Here is a 27303-nt window from a genome sequence, read left to right on the forward strand (position 1 = left end):
AGGCGGGGTCATGCCCACCTAGTGGTGGGCGGTCACGTGGGACTCAGCCGGGCGCCCGCTGGGGCATCTGGGCCAAGATGGCGACAGTGAGGGAGTCCCTGCGGCGGAGATTGGTGGGCTTGGCGTCCCTCCGGGCTGTAAGTGCCCCGCCGACCTGCCCAGGGGCGGGCTTGCAGGCACCGTGACGGTCGGGGGCGGGGGCTTGGCTCGTGCCGCTACTCTCGTGAGAGGCGAAGCCGGACGGCTGTCTGGCTGGGCAGCAGGATCCTGAAGTCTTAGACCCTCTCTGTCCCTCCCAAATCCCTTGAAGGGCCTGGGGGAAACTGAGTCCCAGAGAGGGGGACGACTTGCCGGGGACGCCGTCCCACGTGTCCCAATTCCCTGTCCAAGGCTTGTCCCTGTGATACTGGCATCTTTCTCCCTCTAATTGAGCTTCAGACCTCTCCAAGCTCCTCCTTAACTGAAAATCACGAATACTCTTCCAGTTCCGAGTTGGAAAAGCAAGGTCATTCCCCTCCCTTCGCCTTCATTTCCAGCTCTTGTTGCGTTTGGCGACGCTTGGTAAACAATCCCAGCGTCGCCAGCAGGACTTGGGTCGCGGGGGGACACGCTGTGAGTCCCTTGGAATTGTACTTTGCGCCTGTTTGAATCTGATGTTTCCCCTTCTCTCCCGGGCTGCGAATGGGGGGAAAGTGTCCGAGACCCACTTGTATAAAGGGTTGAATAAACCGTGTTGGTTAAAGCTCAAGCTGTGGTGTCCAGTGGTTCCGCCACTTTCTAGGCTGTGTGGCATAGTTGTTTATCAACCCCAGTTTTCCCACCTGTCACATGAATAAACATTACCCTAGGGTTGTTTTGGAGATTAAAGAAAATGTAGGTAAAGCATTTGACATTGTTCTAGTGCTTAGTAAGTGATCCATCAGTGTATTTTTGCCTTAGAGAGGTTGAGAGTTATAACTGTGTAGTGGGGAAAAATTATACTATCTTGGCAGTAGACCCCTCAGAAAATCACTTTAATGTCTATTAGGCCAGCCACCTCCACCAATTGCTCATGTGTAAAATAAAGATACTAATTCCAACTTGAAAAGTTAAGAAAATTAAATGAGATGGTGGATATCAATATGCCTTGAAAAAAAGTTCCTGGTGTCATGAAATGGTGGTGATGGCCCTCTATGGGGTTACTAGTATCGACCTGGTAACAGAACCAGACAGTTCAAGTCCACTTCCTAGCTGTGTGATTTTGGGTAATCTTTCTGAGGCTCTTTCTTCCTCTATGGAGTTGAGATAATGACAGTCCCTGCCAGGTAGGGACTAGGTGAGTTCCTCATGCCTCAAGGTAGCACTGGTCTTGAGTCAGTGTTAGCTGTTGATAGAGGTACAAAAGCTCCGGAGCCTGTGGCCCAAGACTTGTGTGATTAGAGGGGGATCATCTCTGAGCAGAACTTTACAGAGGGAAGGAATAGGGCAACCAAGAGAAGAGAAGGCTGGAGGGACCAAAGGGTGGCAAAGGCACCAGGGCCTAGGGGTTAAGAGCATGCGCTTTAAATCCACATGCCAGACTCAGATATTGAATCAGTGATTAGGTAACTGTGACCTTGGAAAAGTTACGTAATCTCTTTGGGTTTCAGATTTCTCATAGTAAAATGGGGATTGTAATAGTTCCTATCTAGTAAGGTTCTTGAGAGGATGATATGGGTTAAAAGTAGAAGGCTCTTGTAAGTATCTGGCAAATATTAAATGCCTAATACATATGAATTGTTATTATAAGAAGAGTTATGGGAAAGGAAGTGGAATTGACTTATATTGTGTTCTAATAAAAGGAACTTAGAAGCATGTTTTATATTGTTTCAACCACAATTCAACAGTTATTTATTGAGTCCCTATTATGTCCCAGGGCATTGGAAATATAGCAACGAATAAAACAAAGTTCCTGCCTCATGAAGCTTACATTCCAGTGGGTCATTTTAGGGTAATGTACCAGCAGAGGCTGAATGAATGAGTATCCCTGTTGGAGGGAGATGCACCTTGCAGGAACCTTCCAACTTAGCCTGTTAACTTCATGCAATTTGATGGCTCGTCACCTTAGTCTCTATGAAGCTTTGCTGGATAACACCAAGGCCAGTTCAAGTGAGTTGTTCAAGGTCCAGCTGATTCATAATGGGGACTATTTCCTTCCTTAGAAGCTTCAGGGGACCTTTAGTAGATTACACAGTGCACCTCTCACCTCGCCACGTTGCATCTGTTTATTCAGATAATCAGTTAAAACAAAATTAATTTGAAGTGTTGTAGTATTCAGAAGACTAGAAGAACGAGGGAAACAAAGCCTCGCATTACTTGGTGGAGAGAAGGGTAAGATTTGGGGCAGACTTTATATGGAGGAGACTCAAGGCCTTTTTTCAAATGTTTTCAGCTGCTGAAGGTGTCATCTCTCCTCAGACCTACTCTCCTTGTCATTACCCAGCCTGTGATTGTAACAGAACACAGCCCCCCAACCCCACAACGTCCCAGACTAACTACTCCTCCCCACATCTGGTAGTTGCCCTCCTCTGAGACAGCTGTGCCCTCCATGCATGTATTTGTTGTTTCAATAACTTTTTAATGAGTGCCTGCTTTGTGCCAAGCACAGTGCCAAACACGAGAGATGAAGTGGAAGTTGAGACAAAGTCCCTCATAGAGTTTCGGTTCTACTGGAGGAAACATTGAGTGGGCATTATTTGCAGTATTCTGAAGGAAGTAATTGTAGTCCTGAAATAGGAAATTATGAGGGTGAGGAGATTGGCAGCCTCATTTACAAAGGGTGGTCAGAAGAGGCCTATCTATGAGCGAAAGATGAGAGGGAGCCAGATGTGGGAAGAGCCAGATGAAGAGCATTCTGGGCAGAGGGAACAGTAAGCACTGAGGCCCTGCTGTGGGAGAAAGGCCAGTGGGATGGAGTGTAGTGACCCGTGGGAGGAGATGTAGAAAAATAGGAGCAGTAATGAGTTCACCAAGATCTGCAGGAGCCAAATGATAAGAACTTTATAGACCATGGTGAGTGGGGGAAGGGGATGAGTCAGGTTTCTGGCTTAAGCACCAGGATGTATGTGATGTTTTTTACTGAGAAAGGATAAAGTCAGACTGGAGAGATTAAACAGTTCTGTTTGGAGATTTGTAAGTTTGAGAGGTACAACTAGGTTTGCGTAAGAAACCTAAATGCTCAATTGTCAGGCAGTTGGAAAAGAGTCTGGACTTCAGGGGTGATATTAGTGAAGATGGATCCATTCTTTCAGATTTGCCTCCCTGGGGAATTGTGACAATCTCTTCTTATTACTTTTTGTTTCCCCTTTTAAACCACAGATCAGCACCTCATCTATGGGTACTTTCCCAAAGCAGGTGAAAATCGTGGAGGTTGGTCCCCGAGACGGGCTACAAAATGAAAAGGTAATGTTGGAAATCAACCAAAAAAGTGTTTTTGAGCCTTGAGAGTTCCATGTGGTAGGTGCAGCCAGGATGGACAGAGCTAGGCAAGACATGATCACTCTGCCCCACTTAGGGTGGGCTCCGGGAAACCAGGTGGGCCCCTGTGACAGGTAAACAATGTAAGGTGATGGTGCAACAGGTCTGGTATCCTCTGGTCCATGTCAAGGCCCAGGGGGACGGGGTGAATGGTGAGTGCTGAGGGCGTGCAGAGTGAAGGTGGGGGCATGCCTGTAGATCCAGGAATCCCATGTGAGGGGATTTATCCAAAGGAAGTCATGAAGGCCCCATGCAAAGATTTATTAGCTTTGGGGATGTTCCCACAACCCTGTTGGTAATGGTAGAAAATTGGAATAGTGCTGTTTGCATAGAACTTTCTGCAAAGATGGAAATACTCTAGACGTGAGCTGTCCCACGTGGTAGGTACCAAACACGTATGGCTACTGAGCCCTTGGCATGTGACTAGTGTGGCTGAGGACGTTTTATTTTTACATCATTTTAATCAACGTATTTATATAACCACATATGGCTAATGTCTAACATACTGGGCTGCACAGATCTAGAAAGTTACAAATCTGGGAGGTTTTAAAGGTAACGGTTTTCTTTTGTTTTTGGCATGTGTTTCAGAAATAATCGTGTATTAATTATTTTTTTAATTCATAAAAGCTTTTATTTTTAAAGTATAATCAGCCTAATTTTAATAGTGAGCACTTGCTGGAAACAATAATCTGTAAGCTCCATGAAGGCAGAATCATGTCTGTTCTGCTCATCGCTGTAGCCCTAGCGCCTAGCGCAAACCCTGGACCATGAAGGGCTCTCAGAAATTATTTGTGGAATGGATTACATTAAAGCAGTGCACGAGAAGTCGTGGGGCAGGGTGGGGAAGGATCCGAAGTTCTTAGGACTTTTTTCCTGATCCTGGAGATATAAGGGGCTCTAGGAGGCTTTTGAGCAGTAGAGTGAGACCAAGAAAACTGTGTTTTAGGAGGATTCCTGTGGGAGGAATTGGTGGAGTGAGACCATGCCATAATATACATGGGATAATGACATTAGATTTGGAAAGAGGAATCCATCGAATCTGCTTAACAACTAGACATGGTGGAGAGGGAGAGAAAGAAACACTAGGCTGAATGTATGAGGATGAGAGCCTATGCCAGCTGAGAGATGGAAAAGGGGAAGGTGTGATACTTTGGGGGCCCCATCTCATAAGACCCAGAGGGTTAGTCATTTCTGCCCTGTTCAGGCCTTGGTACATTGCTCTTAATTTGTTGATGATGGGGTCATAAGTGAACAAACAATTTAGTTAAAAAAACCTGTATGGGGGCCGGCCCGGTGGCTCAGGCAGTTAGAGCTCCATGCTCCTAACTCCGAAGGCTGCTGGTTCGATTCCCACATGGGCCAGTGGGCTCTCAATCACAAGGTTGCCAGCTCGATTCCTCGAGTCCCACAAGGGATGGTGGGCTCCGCCCCCTGCAACTAAGATTGAACACGGCACCTTGAGCTAAGCTGCCTCCCAGGATGGGTCAGTTGTTGGTTGGAGCACGGGCTCTCAACCACAAGGTTGCCAGTTCAATTCCTCGAGTCCCGCAAGGGATGGTGGGCTGTGCCCCCTGCAACTAGAAACGGCAACTGGACCTGGAGCTGAGCTACACCCTCCACAACTAAGACTGAGAGGACAACAACTTGACTTGGAAAAAAGTCCTGGAAGTACACAGTATCCCCCAATAAAGTCCTGTTCTCCTTCCCCAATTGAAAAAAAAAAAAGCCTGTATGGCAGAAAGATATTGTTTCCATGTAAATATTAACTCCTTTTCAGGTGAGAAGCTGCCTCCACTGTAAAACGCTATCTGTAAAACTTGAAGATGCCTTGTACCCCGTCTATTGGCGAGGATTACATGTGAATTCATCTTAATGTTAGGAAGTTGAGATAGTGAAGTGCTTGCTGTAGCAAAAGCGTTGAGCCGACAGGCACTGCTTTCTGAGGCCATTTCCTTCTCAACTTTGCTGACCTGTCTTTTCTGGTGTTTGTCCCTCCATTGCAGAATATCGTACCTACTCCAGTGAAAATCAAGCTGATAGACATGCTTTCTGAAGCAGGACTCCCCGTTATAGAAGCCACCAGCTTTGTGTCTCCCAAGTGGGTTCCTCAGGTGAGCCCCAGCCCTCAGTGAGAGGCGTTTCTCGGATGAGTGGGATGGCAAGGTTTGCATTTGCCCTGGAAGTAAGTAGAAGTCAGGAACATAAGTTTCCGGGTCTCTGGCTTTGAGTGGTCTCAGGTGATTCAGAGCAATGTAGTGCTGCAAAAGCAGTACCCGGGGAGGTGGGAGGCTTGGATTCAGTCTTGGCTCAGTCCCCAACTTGCTTGGGGACCTTGCTAAGGCCATCCCCTCTCCAGGTTGAAGATGGCCTCTTCTGGCTCTAGAAGTCTAGAATCTCCAGGCCTGGCCTGTGGTTTCTGCATTTGTAGAAGGGAAAGACCAATGACACCTGCTTCACAGAGACAGTCAAGTGGGGGAGAACTATCCTGTTCCAACTGAGTGCTAGATAACACAGAGAGAACTGAGCCCAGAGCCTGGCTTGGAGTGTGTTCTCCGTAAACGGCTGCTAGTAGTGTTACCGCTGTTACTGCTTATGTAAAGCTGCCAGTATTAGCCACACAGAGAAATGGGGGCTATTGCCCACACCAAGGGGCCTTCTGGCCCATCAGCAGTCAAACAGGTAGTAAAAGCACTGGAGAGACTCAAATCTGCAGAAGGACTCATTTTCCACAGGTTTTGGAGAATAGAGATCTTGTGATAAACAGATTTTTCTCGGCCTGAGCTCTCTCTCCCTACCCTCCATGATGCCTCAGCAATATCTCCTTTGCTTTCTAGATGTCTGACAATGCCGACGTCTTGAAGGGCATCCAGAAGTTTCCTGGCATCAACTACCCAGTCCTGACCCCAAATTTCAAAGGCTTCCAGGCAGCCGTAAGCTATTAGCTTGTTGACGCGGGCCTCTAAGATGAGATTGATGGCACTGGTCCTTGCCTTGTCCCTGGGCCTCAGTGCCTGTCCTGGGATATCTATCTGAAGGGCTGTCTCCAGTGGTGATGAGCATGTCAGACAGACCTGGGGGGCAGTCCTGACCCTGCCACAGCCAGCCCTCTGACCTTGACAACCCTCAGGTTCTGCCTGTAAAACAGGGCTAACGTCGTGAGGATTTCAGAAGATAGAATGCACAGAAATTGCTTAGCAAGAGCCTGGTAGAAGATAAGGGCCTAATAAATGGTAGCTTTTGTTGTTCTTACCATTTCCTGTTTACAGAAAGGTAAGGCAAGCGCCCCACAAGCGCTTCAACAGTACTTGCTAGTATCTGCCAACTTTCTTAGCATTGTAGATAAGAATGTCATTGGAGATATTGATTCTAAACTCAGGCGAAAAGCTGCTTTTAAGAGTGACTGGCTTCCAAGGTGGTGATGGCAGTGGCAGTGTTGGTCCTTGGGGGAAGGCCAAGTTGGCTTTTTTGGTGAGATATAAGTCACTGTCTTAATTTCCTAGGGTTGCCATAACAAAAGACCAAAAACTAGGTGGCCAAAAACAACAGACATATATTCTCTCCCTGTTGTGGAGGACAGAAGTCTGCAATCCTGGTGTCAGCTGGGTTGGTTCTTCTTGAGGGAGAATTTGTTCCATGCCTCTCTCCTAGTTGCTGGTGACGACCAGCAGTCGTGCACATTCCTTGGCTTGTAGGCGCATCACTCCAATCTCTGCCACCATCTTCCCCCGCCTTCCCCGTGTCTCTGCCTTCACACGGCCACTGTGTTAGAAGGACACCAGTCATATTAGAGGAGGAACCAATACGGCCTCATCTTAACGAATTAGATCTCCCATGACCCTGTTTCCAAATAAAATCACATTTTGGGGGTTAGGATTTCAACATATCTTTTTTTGGGGGGGGTGGGGAGCAGGGAGGACACACAATTTAACCCATAACATTCATATATTATAAAATTCACTGTAAGACAAGGGTTTTTGCCACTGTGGTGTTCCTTAAAGAGAAAAATGCTGAAATTCCCCTGGCTGTTGGCAGGTTGCTGCTGGAGCCAAGGAAGTGTCCGTGTTTGGAGCGGCCTCTGAGCTCTTCACCAAGAAGAACACCAACTGCTCCATCGACGAAAGTTTGCAGCGGTGTGACGAAGTCCTGCGGGCGGCTCGGACCACCGGTATCGCTGTGCGGGGGTGAGTCACACCCCTCGGTGCTGCCTGACTTTGCTCGGGATCTTCCTGGACCAGCACCAGCCTCTGACTGAAGTGACACCCCCCATAAACTCCTTGTCTTGGGGGCAGGCAGCTCAAGCTCCACACCTAGACATCTTTCCCCAAGTAAATGTGGTCAGAGGAAATCCTAGCAAGTGCTTTCTCCAGACATGATTTCTGGGTCGCTTCACCAGAGGAATGTAGCAGGACCGGACAGTAAACAGGGTTTGCAAAGATCAGTTTACTCCTGCTCTTCCACCAACTCTTCACACGTTCCTGAAGAATCTTCTAGGCCTCTAAACCTCCAAGATCACATCTTTCATAGCAGTAGTGCCAGGCATTGTCCATGCATTCTCTAACTGTAACTTTACAATCGCCCAGCAAGGACAGGGCTAGCCCCACTTACAGGTGACAAAACCGAGGCTCAGGAAGGACAAAGAGTCTGCTGTCAGGTCACACAGCTGTACAAGTTGCAGCCAGAGTGCTCCTTCCAAAATGCACGTCTGATCCCATCACTCCCTGGTTCAAAGCCTCACAGTGACTCCCAATTCCAGACTTTTCCATATGATTTATAAGATCTTGCATGATTCAGCCCATGTACTCTGTGCAACTTCATTGTTCACGGCTCCCTTCCAGCCCTGCTTCCTCTCACAACGCGTTCCAGCCCGACTGGAACTTCTTTCAGTTTGTCACATGCTCCCACTCTCTCTTCCTTTGGGCCTTTGCATGCATTTTCCATAGACTCAGGACTCTCTTCCTCCTACATCCTACTTGTCAGGGCTAACTCCTGCTCATCCTTCTGGTCCCCTTGTGGATGCCAATTTCTCCAAGAAGCTTTCTCGGTCCCTAAGCTGGAGTTAGTGCCCTCCCTCTGGGCTCTCATTGTCCCTTGGACATCCTCTCACCTAGCACTTAGCTGCTTGTTGAAGTTCCCATGCCTCCCTCGCCCCCTCCACCATGCTCTCCATGAAGGCAGAGCCTACATCTCTCTCAGTCCCTGGTGTGCCCCTCTCCCAGCTCAGGGCCCAGCACACAGTAGGTGCTCAGGAACCGACGGGCAGGTGGATGGATGGGGAAGCAGGGGCTTGTCAGGTTTGCCAGACTCAGGCCTGTGCTCTTTCCTCAGTATCTCTCCTCCCTTTTCTTTGCTCAGCAATGATTGGAAAATAAGGGGGAGAATTAAAATGGGCACATACACTGAGATCTTTGAGTCTGAAGTTATGTACCAGCAAACATTTGTTATGGCTCTTAGTATGCAGAATAGTTTGCTAGACTCTAAAAGGTTTTAGTGGAGCTTCAACCCCAACGGGGTGGTTGGGAATAGAAGCCACCTACATCCAGGATCCGAACTCCTTACCATAGCTCGCAGGACCCTGTGATCGGGCCTGCGCCCTCCTCTCCAACCTCACCTCGTACCTCTTCGTCCCTTGTTCCCCATGCCTCAGCTGTTTTGTCCCTTGTTCTGTGTCTTGAACACACCCACTCTTCCATCTCGGGGCCTCTACACTGGCTCTTCTCTCGGCCCGGAATGCTCTTCCCTTCTCTTTCCTCCAGCATCATGTCTTCCAGAGGTCCTCCTGAGCCACACCAGCTGCTGTTGGCCTCTTTAGCTTCTGTCACATTCCGTCTTCTTTCCTTCATAGCAAATCACTTTCTGAGATTATCTCATTCACTTACTTGATTGTCTTATTACCAGCTGTCTCCCTAACTTGAAACAAGCTCCGTGAGGGGAGGGACCTTGTCAGTCTTGCTCACTGAGCTACCCTAGTGCCTGGCCCAGAGTGGGCGACTCAGTAAATAGCAGTTGAATAAATGAGTGAATGAATCGTCTGGCAACTCACTGGAGCAGCTGATCCCTTGGCCCTCAGGCCAGCTGCTCTTGTTCCTGCCTTTGGGTTCATGGGTCTCTGGTCCCCTCCTGTGAGTATGCTACCCTGGCCCACGTTCTGCTTTACCCCACTCCGTACAGCTCAGGTGCCTGCTTGTATCTCCCTCTGCAGCTCCTTCTCTCTGGCTGCTCTCTGGCCGCCTCTCCTGAGACGTGTGCCACCTCTCCTTCCTCAACTCCAGGCCTGGTAGACCCTGCCTTCCCTGCCACTGCTCTCCACTGACCCCTCCTGGGACTAAGCGGCACTACCTTCTTTCTGGCTCCCCATCACTGAATTAGCTTTTCACTCAGGCACTTGGCCTCCTTCCCGGCTTCAGGTTTTGATTACAGGCTAACCAGGAATGTGTGAAACAGCCACCCTGCTTGAGGCCTGCTGGCCAGAGAGCACAGGGACATTGACTCCTCCCCTGTCTTCCCACAGGTACGTCTCTTGTGTGCTTGGATGCCCCTATGAAGGCAAGATCCCCCCGGCCAAAGTAGCTGAGGTGTGTGTGTCAGGGTGGGGGTTTCGTGAGGGTTGCCTACCTGGCCTGCCCCGCGTGCACGTTCCTCTTGCCACTCTTTCCTGGTGGGCCACTGATTTCATTTGTCACCCAGCTCCTTCATTACGCTCCCCTGTGAGCACAGCCCTGCCCTTGCTTCTAGAGGCCCACCCCTTAGCGCAGCATGGAGGGTAGGTCTCTGAAGCCCCTGGCGTCCACCCAGAGTAAAAGCCTCCAACTGCGTTTCTGGTCTGGTCAGTAGACAGGTGATGATTGAGGTGATAGTCATCTGCGGAGAGGCTCCTCGTCCAAAGGTTCCGTGGTTCCTGGCAGTGGTCAGCGGGGCCACTTGACATGCTCTGAGCAGCAACCACGTCAGCTCCAAGAACACATGCAGGAATTGAGTTGAGCAATGCTAGAGCTTTAGGTGATTTAGTCCTGAAAACCACCCTGCAAATTCGGTATTACTGTTGTTGTTCCATTTTACAGTTGAAGAAACTGAGGCTGACTTGCCACACAGGTTGCAAATGGTGTGACCAGGTCTCAACCTCCATCTTGTTAACCTCCAAAGCCTACTCGCTCTCCCCTCAACACCAGGTAGCATCCAAACTAACAGTCACAACTGCCAGTTGAGAGTGGCTGCTGGGCTCCAGGTCTCAGGCCCCTGTTGCCACCAGTCTCACCATAGCCCTTGAAAGGCTCATCACTGTATTTCAGAAGCAGAAGTTGAAGCTCAGAAAAGCTAAGTTCCTTGCCGAGGTCCCACAGCTAGTGAGCAGCAGAACTGGGACTTTAATCCAGCATTGTGTCACTCTAACGCCACTCTTTCTGCTGCACGCTCTGCCCCACAGGCAGCCACAACTCCTACCCCTCCTCCTCATTTCCTTATCCGGCAGACTGTGGCTGAGTGTCATCTAGGTCCCTGGCCTGCCTCATCTTTCCTACACCTTCTCAGCAGCACAATATGGGGCAGCGTCTCCTCAGGCGGGGCATACGCTGCTCTGGTTTTGCAGTGATTTCAGGAGTATTTAGCTGGGCTTCTAAAAATTTAAATAGTTATGTACTTCTATTAAAAATATATAACTAGCACCTCAGATCTATGGTTCCACAGATCTTCTTACCAAGGATACAGCTACGAGAAAGGGGTCAATTTTACTGATTCCAGTACCTGGGTCTGACAGTGTGTGAAGGTGGTAAGTGAAGGACTGACGTTTGAGACATGGAGTGGGAGGAAAGCACAGGGGTAGGAGCTCCAGGGCCTGCCCGGTGGCAGCTCCCTTACGTACCCCTGATGAGTAGAATGAGGATTATCATTCCCACTCAAAGGTGTAAGGAACCTATGACCTGATAGGAATTTAGTGCTCAGACATAGAGGTGTTGTGCGCAGGCTAAGGGCTCCTGCTTCGGAGTGTCTGGGCCCTTGGCGTGGGGAATCTGGTGTCCTCTAAGTACCTGCTTGTCTTCCCAGGTCGCCAAGAAGATGTACTCAATGGGCTGCTACGAGATCTCCCTGGGGGACACCATCGGCGTAGGCACCCCTGGGATCATGAAGGATATGCTGTCTGCTGTCATGCACGAGGTGCCAGTGGCTGCCCTGGCTGTCCACTGCCATGACACCTACGGCCAGGCCCTGGCCAACACCTTGGTGGCCCTGCAGGTAATCCAGGCATGTCCTAGGAGAAAAGCACGTGTGCTTCCTCCCAAAGGGTATTGGTGCCAGGACAGCTGTGTCTCATCTGTGCTGTCAGTGAGGCTTTCCTGTGTGCCGGGCCCTGGGCTGGCCATGGGGGACACAGGCATGTGACCCTGCCCCGAAAGCGAGGGGGTTAGGGAACCATTCTAACACATTATGACAGATGCCACAAAGGGTAGAAGCATGGGGCTGGGGAATGCCCCCATCCCAGCTGGGAGGTGACAGAGGATACGCCAGAAGAGGCCTGAGCAAGGCTTGGAGGAGGTGAAGACGTTCAGCAGATAAACAAGGGGCAGACGGCTGGCTTGGCAGCACTGCGGGGTCAGACGAAGGGGTTCAGGGAGCACTCAGGTACCCTCACCCTGCGATAGCATGCCAGGTCGCGCCTCTGTGTGGGGGGAGCAGGCAAGGAGCCAGGCTGTAGGGAGATAGGCAGAGGTCACCCAGAGATTGGGGTGAGACCTCAAAGATTGGACTGAGACCTCAGACTGGGTTTCCCTTGAGGTTTCTTGTGGGCTGGCCACGATTGAGGAGTCCAGGGCCTGGCTGCCCATTAGAAGGAAGTTCTGAGTGTCTGACCACAGGCTCCCTCGCTGTAGCATTAGTCTGAATCTAACCTGTTGTCTTCAGGTTAGCTGGAGTAATCCCGGGCCACCTTTCTTTCCTTTTTCTTCTCTCTCAAGTTATCCCTAGGAGGCTCATGTCTTGAAGCCAGGTGATTCTATTCCTTTTGGGGTCTGTTTTCTCAGAGTTGTGGTTGTCAAGAGTAAGGTCTGTTCGAAGTTTAAGGAGGAAAGTGCAACGGGTCATCCAGGAGAGTGGGAAACAGACTGACCTAGGGAAAGGGCCGCGGCCCCCTGGGGTTAGAGGCCAAGACTTGAAGTGAGAGCAGCCTTGTGGGGGAGGGGTATATGAATGAACCACTGTACACAGCAGGGTCTGAAATCCCAGCAGTGGGAGGGGGTTACTTTCTGTGGGTGATCAGGAAGGGCCCCCTGAGGAGGTGGCTTTTAGGCTGAGACCTTGAGTGAGATGGAATCTTGACACCATTAAAGGAACCGAGGGAAGGTATTCCTGGCCGAGAAAACAGCGTATGCCAAAAAGACTCACTATTCCAAGAGCTAAAAAGAGAAACACTGGCTCTTCCAGTGGGATTTTCACTTTAACAGAATCATAAGCCACAGGAATGAATAACTCAGTGGAATTTCAGGCAGCAGACAACCGGGCACCTCACAGGGACCAGCTTTGTAGGCTCTGGTCCCCACAGTGACAGCCATGTTTCACTGTCCTTATGTTTCCAGATGGGAGTGAGTGTCGTGGACTCTTCTGTGGCAGGACTTGGAGGCTGTCCCTATGCCCAGGGGGCATCGGGAAACTTGGCCACCGAGGACCTGGTCTACATGCTGGCCGGCTTGGGCATTCACACGGTAAGCCTGCCTGCCTCCCGTGGCAACCTCCCGGAACTGACCAGAGTTCTGCCTGAAGCAGAGGACAGAAGCTGGTGGGTTTGTTCAGGGATTGTGTGTGCGTGTGTGGGGGGAAGGGGTGGGAGGGTTAAGAGGGGAGAGGTGCCAGGGGATTAGCGTATGTTTTTGAAATAGCAGAGTATGGTTGATGGAGGCCGCTAGAAGGCCAGGCTCTCAGTGTGAGCTTGACAGTTCAGTTTGGGGAGGCACAGGGGTCTAAGGAAAGCTCCTGGAAAAGGGTCAGGTCTCTCTGGACCTTTGTTTTGTTCTGTGTCAAGTGAGGGCTGTAGAACCGGACCCCCAGGGCTGTCAGAGTCAGTAAGGGCCTTCAGTGTGGGTTGGAAGCAGTATAGCACCTGTGCTTTGGGGTCAGATGGCACTGGGTTTAACACCCCTGACAAATGACTTCACCTCTCTGGGCCTAAGAAATGGGAATAACAATAGCACCTATCTTGTAGGACCGCTATGAGGATTAAGAAAATGTAGGCGGCTTAGCCCAGAGCGGAGCACGTAGTACATCAGTAAATAGGAGCTCTTGTTGGGAACAGAGGTGTCTGCTCTCTGCCTCAGCCTGTATCACTTCACTGTGCAGTGTTTGACCACTGTGCGCCGGGCCCTGTGCTCGGCCTGGAGCTAGAGCACTGAACAAAACTGACGCAATCCCTGTTCTGGTGGTGGCGCTACAGAGCATTCCCCAGACTGAGGCCGCTTATACACGGGGAATCAGAGAGGGGATCCCAGATGTCATGCAGCTGGCTGCTTTCCCTTCGTCAGAGGAACAAGAGCCCGTTTGCCTTCCCCTCTACTTTTTCATTATCACAGTTGTCTGTCCAGTCTGATGTTTCCCTGGGTGTTGAGGGCATGTCATGACTTACTGCATCCCTCAACTTGTTTCTCTAAGGGTGTGAACCTCCAGAAGCTCCTGGAAGCTGGGGCCTTTATCTGTCAAGCCCTTAACAGAAAAACCAGCTCCAAAGTGGCTCAGGCTACCTGTAAACTGTGAGCCCCATGTCCACCTGAAGATCTGGGGACTGTGTGGGAATAGGGCATGCATGGATGATTCACGGATGGACACATGGAAATGGGCATGAAATTAACAGGGCAGGTAACTCACCACCAGCTCTGCACGTAGGTCTCTTCTGCAAAAAGCAGGCAAGGGACAGGAGCTGTTTGGCCTTAGCCCCTCTGCCAGACCTGAGTATGAATGAGGCTTTGGGATTCTGGAGGCCTCCCTTCACCATGGACCCAAAGTCCAGGAGTTGAATCTCTGAGGGCACTTGGGTACCCAGTTCCCTGGCTTGGGTTGATCTTGTAGTCTCATCTCGGTGAAATCTGTCGGCTGGTTACTCTACACAGCTCAACTCTGCCATGGACTCGGGGCCATTGCTCTCCGACCTTGTGGGGCAAGAGGGCATGGAGGGGTTTTTCCCCAAGCTGGCAAAGGGCATTTGCTGAATGGAGACAGGCTGAGCTTATGTGGTGGCCACCTGCCAACTCCAACACCTCTGGAAAATCTCCACTCTGAACATGATTTATGAAAAACAGCTATGTAATTAAAGGCTTAATGATATAGAACCATTCTAGTGTTCTGTACAGGTATGTGTACATATGAGAGTCGGGGAATTAAACATTTATTTGCACTCTGAGAGGAAACTGCAGACTAATAACCTCTGGATTTTCTCCGTTTCCCCACCTGAGCCTCTAATTCATAGTGACTGGAAATGCGTGGCTTTGGGCTTACTCAGGGCTGGCCAGAGAAACTGGAGAGGCTGTTTCTGAGGCTCTTGACTCTGTGGCCAGGGCTGCCCTCCAAACTCTCCCGTGGGCAGCAGCGGCCATTTGCTCCTCAGGGCCGGGCCAGGGGCGGGTCTGGGTGCCCTTTAGCTCTGGATCTCAGGCTCTGCTGTCACTCGTCCTTGCTGGACTCCAGCAGGCCCAGGGCATTTCAGCCTTTCGGAAACACTTGTACACTTATTTTTGCTCAGGTTCCATCAGTCAGTGTCACACGGGGTGTCATGCGGGGTCTCAGCTCCCTCTCCCCGCATAAGGACGCAGGACATGGTGAGGCCAAAAAGCAACACCCACGGAGCCATAGGTAGGGGAGTCATACCACTATATTCTCGCTGGCGGCCGGGCGAGACACACGAAGTAGGACCCACACGATCTGCAATCCGCCGCCCACTTTTCTGCCTGCCAAGCAACCAACCCCCTAGCATAGCCCCGGCAGTTACATCAGTGGCTAACTGGCTAACTGGTTACAGCTGATGACCAGCTAGTCACAGCTGATGGCCATCTGCTACCCAGCCAGCACCTTTCTACGAGAGGCCAAGAGCCTGGAAACGGCTCTCGGGGACTCTGTCCCCACACTCAGTGTGTCGTGCCGTTATGTACCTCATTCCCTACCCCGACCTTTGTTTGAAACAGAAACCTGACACCACCTTCTAACCCACTGTGGTCGGCAGTGTAAACCCTCCCCAGCCGTCAGGGAGGTTCGCGTGAAGGCCGAGCACAGTGGGCACTGTAATCCGCACTCTGGCTTCAGCGATCCCTCCAGTTCTCCGGTGGGTTTTCAAACTGGCCTTCCCAGAACCCGCAGCCTCTGGGTGACCCCACCATTGCCCATCAGCGCCGCCCTGATTGCCTTCGTTCCATGCAGTCGTGTATTTCGCCCCAGGCTCACTCTGAACAAAGGGTTTGGTAGATACAAAAAGGGTGGCAAAACCTGTGGGTGACCGTGGAGCCAGGCTTATCGGCGCCGCCCCGAGTCTGCGGTTCCCGCCCTGGGACAGCTGCCGGGCTCCCTTGTCAAGCCCCGTCTCTCGGCTGGGACCCTCCGCCTGGCGCGGGGACCCGGGCGTGGACCAGGGAGCGCCCCTCCGCCCCTCGGCTCCCCGGCCCCAGGTCCAGTCGCGCGCTCCCGCAGCGACCGCCTCGGCGCTGGACCGTGCTCCCAGCTGCTGACCGGCCGGGGCGCGCCGCGCAGGCGCTTTGAACTCGCAGCGCCGTTTGTCCTCTCGGCGCCCCGTAGTGTGGTCTCCCGAGTGACACGTTACCTGGGGGCGTGGAGGGGGCGGAACCAGGTGGGCCGTCGGCTCTTAAAGGGACCGGGGCTCCGGGCGGGGGAGGCGGCGCCACTGGAGGCCACGCGGGGCGCGCGGTCCCGAGCAGGTTCTGGAGGAGAATGTGGGGCCAGGCGGGCGGGCTCGCGAGGGGCCGGGTGGTCCGCGGGAAGCGCGGGAGAGTTTGGGGGGCCGGGCGGCATTCTGGGCAGAGTCAGCCAGGGCTGGCCCGCCCCGCTGCTCCCAGCTCCCGCCGCTGTGGCTGGGACAGCCGGGTTCATTCATTCCCGGCCTGGGGAGTCCTTGGCGTGGTCCCCTCCAAGCCATGGCCGAAATCCCTGCCCGAGACCCAGCACGCCCTCCCCCCCATTATGCAGACTGGGAAAACTGAGGAGGCGACAGCTGACCTCGGTCACCCCGCCGGTCCCGGGCGAGGCCGCTTCACCAATCTCGCTGCCTCCCAGGGCACCTTCCTAGACCACTTTCTGGGGACGCGCACAGTGCGTGGACTTCGGCGGGCTGGGGGGTGGGGGCGGCTTCCGCGTCCGGAGCAGAGTCCAGCGGGAAGCAGGTGGGGAAAGGGAGAACTGTCTGGGCGACGGACCGACCTGTGAGACTGCAGATCTGGACTCCAGCCCAACTAGCACTAGCTGTGCGACCGCAGGAAATTACTTCACCTCTCTGATCTTAGTATCCTGATCTGTAAAGTGCCAGTGATAATATCTCCCTCATCAGGATGTTGGGAAAATTCGGGAAAATAATAGAAAAGTGCCCGGCACAGAGCCTGGCACTCAGCCAAGTTGGTCGGATCTGGACGAGTCTGGAGGGGATTGAGACAGCCAGGGGGAATGCGGCTGTGGGCCAGGCCTTCCGGAATGAAAGGTCTCAGTGTCTGGGGCCACCTCCCCCCTCTGCCCGCAGTTTGTTCAGGGCTGGGTGCACACCTGGCAGTGGAGTCGGCCACGTCTACACCGCCCAGCTCAGTGGGGCCTAGATCCTTTAGCTCCAAACGAGGAGTGATCCTGCTGGCCCTGGCACGGGCAGGATGGCCTGGCTGACCTGGGGTGGGGCCCACTCCAGGATTGCAGGGCAGCAGCCCCAGAACTGGGCTCAGCCTGCCTGGCAAAGGACCCCACCCTAAGGCCATCTGGCGTATTTCCTGCTTCCTCCCAGCTGACCCTTGAAGGAGAGGGAATCAGGGAGAGAGAGGGCTGCACACAGCAGGAGGTATTAATCACTGGCCCCAGGAGCCAGTTTACATCTAGTGATGGCAGAGGGACTGGAAGGCCTGAGTCTGAGCAGACAGAACCCCTTCTTGGGATCTTGAAATCCCTGTGCTGCTGCCTTGTTTGCTTCTGCCCAGAACTGTCCAGTTCCCAGACACCTTGGGGCAGGCGGTGTGGAGCCTTAGGCTCCATCTTCCCAACCGCAGTCAGTTGAGACTAGAAAATATGGCACCTGTGTGGCAGTCTCCCAACCTGTACCATGTAACAGGCCTTTCAAATCACCTCATTTAACCCTTACACTACCACATGGCATTTGCACAATTAATAAGCTCCAAAAGAGGATAAGTACGTGGTCTGTAAGGCCAGAAAATAATGGTATCCAGACTTGGACCAGGGCTGACCTCAGAGCCATCCTATTAAGTAGGACACACCACTGCCTTCCTCCGAGGCCGGACCCCAATTGCGTGGAGGCCCTGAGTGGGCAGCCTCAGCCACCTCTGAGACTGTGTGTCCTGGGCCAGGTGCGATGGCAGAGAAGGTGCTGGTAACAGGTGGGGCTGGTTACATCGGCAGTCACACTGTGCTGGAGCTGCTGGAGGCTGGCTATTTGCCCGTGGTCATCGACAACTTTCATAATGCCATTCGTGGTGAGTGTGTGGGTGGGGGGCTGGGGCTTCCGGTGGGGACAGAAGTAAAACCCTGGGTTCCACCTTTGTCTTTGAGGAGTGTGTGTCTGTCCTGTGGGAAGCCAGGACCCCATCTCCTCTGATTTTGGCCTCCATGTGCCCAACCAGGACAGGGCTCCATGCCTGAGAGCCTGCGACGGGTTCAGGAGCTGACAGGCCGCTCTTTGGAGTTTGCAGAGATGGACATCTTGGACCAGGCAGCCCTGGAGCATCTCTTCAAGAAGGTGGGGCTTGGCAGGCAGGTGGGCACTGCCGAGGGCCAGAGTCTGTGCAGCAGCCTCTGACCCCAGCTTTGCCCCTGCAGCACAGCTTTACGGCTGTCATCCACTTTGCGGGGCTCAAGGCCGTGGGTGAGTCAGTGCAGAAGCCTCTGGATTATTACAGAGTTAACCTGACAGGAACCATCCAGCTTCTGGAGGTAAGACGCCAGCAAGGACACAGACAGTGGAGAGGCCCCTAGCCAGGCAGGCAGTGTCCAATACAGTGGGCAGTCAGGCGGGGCCCAAGCTGTAGCATCTTGGACACGTCTCTCAGCCTCAGTCTCCCCATCTGTAAATGGGTGTGCCCATACCTCAGCCTCAACCACCTGTGGAGTAAGGGGTTGGGAATAACGTGAGGCAGAGGCCACTGACGCCTCCCCTCCACGGCCAGATCATGAGGGCCCACGGGGTGAAGAACCTGGTATTCAGCAGCTCTGCCACCGTGTACGGGAACCCCCAGTACCTGCCCCTGGATGAGGCCCACCCCACAGGTGGCTGTACCAACCCGTACGGCAAGTCCAAGTTCTTCATCGAGGAAATGATCCGGGACCTGTGCCAGGCAGACAAGGTGAGTCCCCTTGACCCAGCCCTGGCTCAGCCCCGTGTCTGAGGATCCCAAGCAACCCCCACCAAGGAGGAAGCTAGAGCTCAGGAAATGACAGAGACTGCCCAAGGTCATAGCACTGGGGGAGGGCTGGATCCCTGTGACTTTCTAGGGACAGAGAACAGGCCCAGGGGTTTTGTGGGAGGAAAAGGGCTCTGGATTGAGCTGGGACACGCGGCCTGCGCCCTCCCCCCATCACGTAACCTGTGTCCACAGGCCTGGAATGCAGTGCTGCTGCGATATTTCAACCCCACGGGTGCCCATGCCTCTGGCTGCATCGGTGAGGATCCCCAGGGCACCCCTAACAACCTCATGCCCTATGTCTCCCAGGTAAGGGAGAAGGGGAAGGATGGGGGTTTGGGGAAGCCCAAAGGTTGAGGGGTAAAGCTGGTGCCGAGGACCTGGGAAGAGCTGACCTGAGTTCTACCCCAGGTGGCGATTGGGCGCCGGGAGGCACTGAATGTCTTTGGCAACGACTATGACACAGAGGATGGCACAGGTGAGCCCAGGACTAGGAGTGGGACGTAAGAGGTAGGACAGACTACACTGAGCCCTCTCCCTCCCGCCCCGCAGGCGTCCGGGATTATATCCATGTTGTGGATCTGGCCAAGGGCCACATCGCAGCCTTGAGGAAACTGAAGGAGCAGTGTGGCTGCCGGGTAGGGAGACAAAGGAGCAGCGGGGGAGGCTGGAGTCCTGGACAAGCGGGGCTCAAAGGGGTGGTGCGGCCATCTCCCTCCATAGTCCGTTCTCTCCCGGGCAGATCTACAACCTGGGCACGGGCACGGGCTATTCAGTGCTGCAGATGGTCCGGGCCATGGAGAAGGCCTCTGGGAGGAAGGTAGGCCGTCCACCCTGCCCTGCCCTACCTGACTCTCAGCAGCAGACCTGGCCCCTCCCACTAGCCTACCTGAGGGGTGCTGCCTTAGTGGGCAAGGCCAAGGCCGGCTCAGCTAAGCTACAACTGCCCCCTCCTGCAGATCCCGTACAAAGTGGTGGCACGCCGGGAAGGTGATGTGGCTGCCTGCTACGCCAACCCCAGCCTGGCCGTCCAGGAGCTGGGCTGGACAGCAGCCTTAGGGCTGGACAGGATGTGTGAGTGCTAGCCCGACCCCTGGGAGAAGCTAGGAGGGGGCTGATTTGGTCTGGGTACGCCTACCCTGGCCTACCCGAGGTGGTGGGGACCCGGTATTCCAATGTGGACCTTGACCACACCTCGCCCCATTGCAGGTGAAGATCTATGGCGCTGGCAGAAGCAGAATCCTTCAGGCTTTGGCGCACAGGCCTGAGACCCTCTCCTACCACGGACCAGAAACGGAAAAGAGTAACAACTGCCTGCTCTCCAGCATCTGGCAGGACCCCAAGGGCCTCAGAGCATGCCCTACCTCAAACCCCAGCTGGCCCACTCAGCCCACCAGGCATGAGGCCAAGGGCTCCACTGACCAGGAATCAGGGGTCTCTTAACTCTTCTCTTCCACAGGGTCCAGGAACCCATCAGGGTGGGGGAGGCAGGGTCCTAAGACAAAACACCCTTCTCCCAGCACTCACTAATTTATACTGCTACGAAGGCCCTCTCCAAAGTATTTAAAATAAAAAGTTTTCTTACACTGGAGCAGATTCTCACACACGGTCCCTCTACCTCTGGGATACAATCAGCCAGGCCTGAGAGTTGAAGCAATTTCTTTAATTTTATCGGAATCCAGGACACAACAAGAAAAACACCCAAATCCACATGGAGACAGAAGACGAGACACAACTCCTCCCCCACCTCCCCCTGGCCCTAGAGTGGGGACAATGTGGGGGTGAGACAGCCGGGGGAGACCTTGAGCCTCAGTCCAGCCCTGCAGGCTCCAGGCCTGTGGGGAAGGAAGGTAATGGGGAGGCAGGGCCCAGCCCCCAAGTCAGAAAGGGCTGAGGGAAGGCCCCCTCCAAGGACTCCGCCCCCTCACCAACACTTCTGCCCGGGGCAGGTAGCCCACAGCAGCAAGGGGGCCGGGGGTCATGGACACATTCATGATTGAGAAGCAGCTGGAGTGGAGGCAGGAGAGACACACGATTATCTGGGCAGAATCAGTTGGGGTAGGGTGTAAGTGGGCCCTGGGAGGGCCCCTTGGGCCAAACCCTGAGGTCACAGGAGGGGGCCCAAAGCGGGGCTAGTGAGTGAGGTCCTGAGTGAGTGGGTCAGCGGCTGGGCCCCTTCTCCCGCTGCCTACAGCCCCTCCAATACTGCTGCCGGGGGGGCCACCTCCAGGGAAATGGGAGAAGAAAGCAGCCCACCCCCTGCTGCAGACATCCGGGTGGCTGAAGCCAAGAAGGAAGGCCTGGCTAGGCCTTGGCCTGCCTGCCCCAGCGGCCTGTGGGAAGAGGATGGGTCAGGGAGGGTGGGGGCAGGGGCTCGACCGGCTCAGATCCAAGATGGTGCCATGTGTGCTGGGTCCCCTATGAGCTGGGCGACTGCGCTGGGGGCCAGCAACTGGTTAGACAGGAGGCAGCAGCTTCTCAAGAAACTCCTTCACAGCTGCCATCTCCTGGGAGGAAAGAGGGATTGTGAGAGGCGCCTGGCTGGAGGGAGGAGAGGGATAGGGACAGGAAGTGGACCCTCACCACTGACCTGAGGACAGGAGCTATGCATGACACCTGGGTAAGTCTTGAACTGGACCCTGGCGGGTGTGACAACAGACCGAAGCTTCTCTGCCGTAAGCGCCCCAAACCGTACAGGAACCATGGGGTCCAGCTCCCCATGGCACTGAAGGATGGCCAGGTCCTTGGCACTGCCATTGGCTGCCTGTGGGCCACACAGGAGTCAGAGGGCACACTCCCTAAGCCACCAGGAGACTGAGAGCAAGACAGGGACTGGAGAGCTCACCTGGGGAAATGCCCGGTGCAGAGGCAGCCAGCAGCTCAATGCCACAATGCCAGCCAGAGGGTGGGGGCAGGTGAGGGCCGTGTAGAGGGACAGGGCCCCACCCTGGAGGGAAGAGAGGATGAGAAGTCATGAGGGCACAGCTCACCTACCCACCACCCACCGCCCTCTCTCTCCCCTCACCTGTGAAAAGCCTCCCAGGACGATACGATTGGCAGGGATCCCATTCTTCATCTCGTGCTCAATCAAAGCCTTTACTGGGGGGAGGGGGTGTGACTGGGTGGGGGTAAAGCTACTAGAGGGGCCCAGGGAAGGGGGCCAGATAGAGGTACTGCCCAACACTTTCCTGGCGGGGGGGAGGGGCTGGAGGAGGATGAAGGGGGGCTGGGGCCTTACTGTTCTCTGCTGCCTTCTTGATGCCAGCCTCGTCCTCTGGGGCATCTGGACTCAGCCCCATGAGGTCAAACCTGGGAAAACAGAGGCACTGGTAGCTCCTGGAAGACCCTGGCCAGCCACCTGGAGCTCTCTCAGCTCCCATTTTCCCCCCTCCCGAAACTCACCAGGAGGGCATCACCATCTTCATGTTGAGTGTCACAGGGATCCGAGGCCTGGGGAAGGAGAGCAAGAAGGGCTATCATGCTCCAGAGGGATGAGGCCGCCATAGCAGTAAGTCCAGGAGCAGGCAGAGCAGCCCTGGGGGGCCCCCTCCCAACAGGCAGGGCCTGTGTTTAAGGTGTTGCCAGGCAATGTGCCACTTGGGGCTGGAAGCTGTGGTTGGGGTATCAGCAGTAGCGATGGAGCAGCAGAGCCCAGCACTCAGTGTTGAAGGGGTTCCGGCTTAGTAGGTGAGTACTTGGGGAAGGGGAACAGGGGGTCCTGGTTCTTGGAGGTCTCAGGTCTAGGAGGCCTTGGGCTGGGGCTGGACCCTATTCCTGAGGGCTCCCCAGGAGTGAAGGCTGAAAATGGCACTTCTGACTGCCCTGGGCCCAGGCCCCAGGAGCAGCTGTCAGGAGAGAACAGACCTGGGACCGCAGGACCTCCTCCCAGCCTATTCCCATCCTCAGCCCCTCCCTTGCTAGGGTGACACTCACGCATGGGGACAGATATACTTGACATGAGGAAGCCGGATGGTGGAGAGGGCGTCAGCCCAGCTGTGCCTGTAAGAGAGAAGGGAGAAAAGGCAACAATGTGGAGAGGGAGAAAGGGAGGGCAGCACAGGCCTCTCCAATCCTGCCTGCTGGGCCTTTCCCTGGCTCCCCAGGGGGATACCCCCTCCCCAGCTCACTCACCCTGTGTCTCCAAGTCCATGTAAAAAAATGACCTGGAAAAGAATCAGAGATGGGGAAGACAGAAGTTATCATGTAGCTATCATTCCCCACTGTCCTCCAACTTCTGGCCACCCCTCTCCCACCCCCAAGGACTTTGGGGTGGGGGGAGTGAGGTAGTGGCCCAACAGGTTATTAACCCCCTGCCTCCAGGCTCCAAGCTGCTCCCTTCTCCTCACTGCCACCTCCATTTTTCCCACACCCCTCCAGCCAGTTCCCCAGCTTGCCTAGGGGCTTCCATGGACAGGAGAGGTCCCTTACCGCGGCCGTTTCCCGCTCAGCTCCAGACACAGTGGCAGCATCGGTGAGCAGGGGCACAGACATGGTGTTACCACACATACACTGCAGGGCTCCAGGCTGGGGCCTGTGCAAATTCGGGGGAGTAGTCAAGAGCAAGCTCAGGCAGGGGCGAGAGCCTCAAACCCAGGGCCTACCCAGGCCATCAGCCTCCCACTGCACCCAGGATTCTGTCCTGAGCATAAAGAAAAGGCAGGCAAGAAGTCCTGGCCAGAGCAGGTAGGAAGTTTGCCTCCATTCCAGGGAGGAGAAGCAGAGGTAGCCCCCCTAGAGTCCAGGTTCTGGCCACCACACAGCCTGAGCTTGCTGGAGATGGGCAGAGGCAGGGCTTAGGGCCGTGGGGGAGGGGAACAGGGCATCCTCAGCTGGTCCCCCCCACCGAACAGGCCTTAGTAGATAGCTGCCTCCTCCTGGCTCTCCAATCACCCCCTTCTCTAGAGCCTCTGGGTCCCTTCCTCCCTAGCCCTACTGGGAAACGAAGAGAAAAATGCCAGGGAAAGGAAGGAGAGAAAAATGCCAGGGTAATATGCTTCAAGCCCTTACCCCCCCCACACACACACACACATTGTCTCCAACCTCCCTCCCCTCCAGCCCCCACCCAGCCTTCACAGCAGTTTCTAGCTCAGCCATTCCCAGAGCCCCTGGGGGCTGCTCATCACCACAGATGGTGCACGGACTCCGGTCTACCACCTACCCCCTAACTGGTGCCCCACGCCCCCCCCCCCAAATGAAGCAACTTGCTGCTGCTTCTGCCCACTGACTCCAGATGGGTTCCCCAGCTTGACCACGCTCTGGGACTCCCAAACACACAAAAGGATGTCAGGCAGTCTGGCTCCTCCCCATTTTTAGCATCCTCCAAACTCCCCAGAAGCTTCCGCTACAGGCCCCTAAGTGCCCACCTTTCCCTGAATCGCCCACCCCTCCCACCCTCCCAACTGGCTCCCACCTTCCCTCTCTGACCCCGAGTGCACCTCTCCTCAGTGGGATCCCTCACCTCTGACCCCGGGGCCACCTTCCCACAAGGGAATGCACCTTTCCCCCTAAGCTGGGACTCCCTTCCTTCCCTACTGGGCAACTTCCATCTCTCATCCCAGGGTCCCCCCTCCTCAGAGTAGTGCCTCGCCCCCCACGACCTGGGATCTCCCTCCCACCCCAATCCAGGGTCTCCCACTCTCCACAATGGAACTTCTGTTCTGACCAAGGGTCGCCTTCTCTCTATAGTGACATTTTCTACCCTGGCCCAGGACCCGCTCCTGCCCACAAATGGGCGTTCTACCTTTGACACTGGGGAACCCCCGCCCCACAGTGGGGTCTTTCCCTCCCGACACACAGTCCCTCTAATCACACCCGGACCCCCACTTCTTACCCCCGCTACCCCCAAAGTCGCCAAGATTAGCCAGCGCCCCTTCGCATCTCACTCCCCACCCCCATCTCTTATAACTGCGGTTCCCCGCCCACTCGCCAGGACCCCCGCCGAGGCCCGGTCCCCTCCAGCGCCCTCCCTCTGCCTGCTGGCCGGGACCAGGGTACCTCCACTCCCTGGGGCTTTCGAGACCTCTCGGGCGATTCTCCTCTTTCTCCCGCACAGACACTCTCTTCCCCCTCGGCCGCCCCCGCCGGAACTTCCGTTCGAGTCCCGGGAACCCAGCCATAGCGCTGCCGGAAGTGGCCTGGCCAGCGGTACGGAACCCGGAAGTGGGCGTCGGGCTTGCCCCAGATAGGAGCTGCCATGTTGGACACGGTGGGGCCACTCCCGGTAATTAAGCCCCGGAGTCACCTGCAGAATCCAGACAGTGCATCCGAGACTCCCACTTGCTGTCACTTCCCACGCGCCTCCTGGAGGAAAGCTATCCGGAAGGAGAGGCCTTCCTCACAGGAGCATAAAATGTCCCACCTTCCCATCCCCGCGGGCGGCACTTCGTCGTGGTCTTAGGCATCCACCACCGGCTTTCATGCCCTACCCCAGGATCAGGGATGGAATCCTGCGCTGAACTGAAAAGGGTCCTTAGAGACCATCTGGTCCTCCAGTCTTATTTTAAAGACGAGGAAATTGAGGCCCAGGGAGGGGAAGGAAACCACCTCAGGATTACAGTCACGCTGCCTCCGCACTTGCTTCCTGGGCTATAAAATGGTGGTAATGACCAGCCTGCCGGTGTCACAGCTTTGCTGGTAGGCTCAAATGAGGTCGCGTGGAAATGCTTTATACCTTGTAAAATCAGTGTGAGGCCTTAATGACTCTAAAAGGACCCTGGGAAAATAACACAGGCCATAACAGGACAGCTGGACAGGCGTGGGAAGTGTCGTCTCTGCCCTCCACAAGCGATGCCATGCACACGTGCACAAAATACCATCAATGAGCTTCAGTTAAAAACAAAAAGAGCTTTACTTGAGCACCACGGAGTCACCCTTTGCTTCTTGCTGCAAACTGGTAAACTGGAAATGGGGCTCAGGATCCACAGAAAGGCTAGAAGGGAAGGCCGACTGCGCTGAAGGACCATGTTCCTCAAAGAACACGTGGGCATCCACAAACAGGAAATGAGTCATGCTCGTTTCTCGGCATAACCTACACTAGTTCTTTGAACTGAAAGAAAACAGTAAACTTGGAAGCTCAACAAAGCACTTTTTCCCAGGATAAGAGGCAGTTTGGTCTTAAGTGCTTAACAGGCCACAAAGAGCCTAAAATACCAGGAATCCGAGAAGGAAAGCTTTGGGTCCAGAGGACCACAGCAAAGCCAGGGACATAGGACCAGGACCAAATGTCAGAAAGGGAATGAGTGGGTGAAGACAACACAGCAGCTTCCACTCTCAGTGGAATCCCTATTGGCTCTGCTTATGAAAGGAACAAGTCTTCCTGCACCCCCCCGTTACCCGAGATACTGTTGCACTTTGAGCAAATTCTTCAGAGTGAAGCATCAAATTCAGAGGCCCAGTCCCAGAGGCTACCTGTGATGAGTGCTTTAATCAGTGGATTTAATGAAGGGCTATTCTGCTTTAAGATTGCTAACCGTTGCTTCCCCAAGTTAAAGCATAGCCCTTCTTTGATCTCCAAAATGATCCAACTGAAATAAAGAGGCTGTGGCTGTAACTGAGGGGTAAGACCCTCAATGCATCAAGAACTGGATTTGCATTATGGTTGATTTTAGAAATTTTGAGGCTCAACAAACTTCGGTGGTAGCAGGCTTTACCTAGGACAGGCTGGAGAAACAGTGGGCGTATCCTCCTAACAGTGTGGGCCAATCCCTCAGAGGAATTCCCTCAAGAGGATCAGATTCAACACTAATCACCATTATCAATTGTTTTTACTTTCTGCAAGGGAGAGAATACTGACCATGTGAAACCCTCTCTTTGTAGATACTTAAATTCTCTCCAATTGCTACCCTAACTTTCAAAATTTGAGTCCAAAGTCTTGGATCCATCTACGTCTGCTCACTTCACTTTCCTCGCCCTCTTTTCTTCTGAGCTCCAGAATCTGTTCTCTCTCATTTTTGTAAATGTCACTCCACAAGTTTATTCCTTTCAGGAGAAATGGAATATAGGTTTTTAATCTCAACTCCCTCTTTACAAAATGTGAGTGGGTGGCCACAGGAGTGGCCTACTGTACAGAATTAAGCTTGACCTTTCCTAGAGAACTGATCTGGTCTTGATGTAATTGTCACATTTACAGTCTACCTGGTCCAAAACAATAACAAATTTCAAAGTTCCTTATAGTTCCCAGTGAGTTTCATCAGTACTACCAAGAACTCAAAAGAATATATAAACA

The 27303-nt window shown here is 53.9% G+C and overlaps 3 protein-coding genes across 6 annotated transcripts; 2 read left to right on the forward strand and 1 right to left on the reverse strand.

Moving 5' to 3' along the window:
* Positions 1–26: 26 nt before the first annotated feature.
* On the forward strand, positions 27–14914 carry HMGCL (3-hydroxy-3-methylglutaryl-CoA lyase). 2 transcript variants are annotated; one of them, XM_081054834.1, is made up of 9 exons: positions 27–137; positions 3337–3420; positions 5499–5606; positions 6330–6425; positions 7528–7676; positions 10004–10067; positions 11533–11721; positions 13059–13184; positions 14125–14914. In XM_081054834.1, exons 1-9 carry the CDS (start codon positions 78–80, stop codon positions 14224–14226), a joined length of 978 nt encoding a protein of 325 aa, XP_080910960.1. In that variant the 5' UTR covers positions 27–77; the 3' UTR covers positions 14227–14914. The 2 variants fall into 2 exon arrangements, with proteins under 2 accessions (XP_080910960.1, XP_080910961.1); XM_081054835.1 differs by having other exon boundaries at positions 33–137; positions 13059–13258; positions 14125–14873.
* A 1421-nt stretch (positions 14915–16335) lies between these two features.
* GALE (UDP-galactose-4-epimerase) lies at positions 16336–20669 on the forward strand. Of its 2 annotated transcripts, none has more exons than XM_081054832.1 (11): positions 16336–16391; positions 18030–18155; positions 18303–18418; positions 18499–18612; positions 18846–19022; positions 19275–19388; positions 19491–19557; positions 19632–19717; positions 19822–19899; positions 20039–20153; positions 20289–20669. In XM_081054832.1, exons 2-11 carry the CDS (start codon positions 18035–18037, stop codon positions 20345–20347), a joined length of 1047 nt encoding a protein of 348 aa, XP_080910958.1. In that variant the 5' UTR covers positions 16336–16391; positions 18030–18034; the 3' UTR covers positions 20348–20669. The 2 variants fall into 2 exon arrangements, with proteins under 2 accessions (XP_080910958.1, XP_080910959.1); XM_081054833.1 differs by lacking the exon at positions 16336–16391 and adding an exon at positions 17471–17509.
* A 58-nt stretch (positions 20670–20727) lies between these two features.
* Positions 20728–25204, reverse strand: LYPLA2 (lysophospholipase 2; the record flags this gene model as incomplete). 2 transcript variants are annotated; one of them, XM_081055787.1, is made up of 10 exons in its annotated part: positions 20728–21586; positions 21670–21843; positions 21925–22026; positions 22105–22178; positions 22318–22388; positions 22482–22529; positions 23013–23078; positions 23211–23242; positions 23508–23610; positions 25074–25204. In XM_081055787.1, 10 exons carry the CDS (start codon positions 25193–25195, stop codon positions 21536–21538), a joined length of 843 nt encoding a protein of 280 aa, XP_080911913.1. In that variant the 3' UTR covers positions 20728–21535. The 2 variants fall into 2 exon arrangements, with proteins under 2 accessions (XP_080911913.1, XP_080911914.1); XM_081055788.1 differs by lacking the exon at positions 22105–22178 and having other exon boundaries at positions 25074–25195.
* Positions 25205–27303: the final 2099 nt, after the last annotated feature.

The sequence above is a fragment of the Rhinolophus hipposideros genome (genome assembly GCF_964194185.1).
Source record: "Rhinolophus hipposideros genome assembly, chromosome: 8".
NCBI classification, from domain to species: Eukaryota; Metazoa; Chordata; class Mammalia; order Chiroptera; family Rhinolophidae; genus Rhinolophus; species Rhinolophus hipposideros.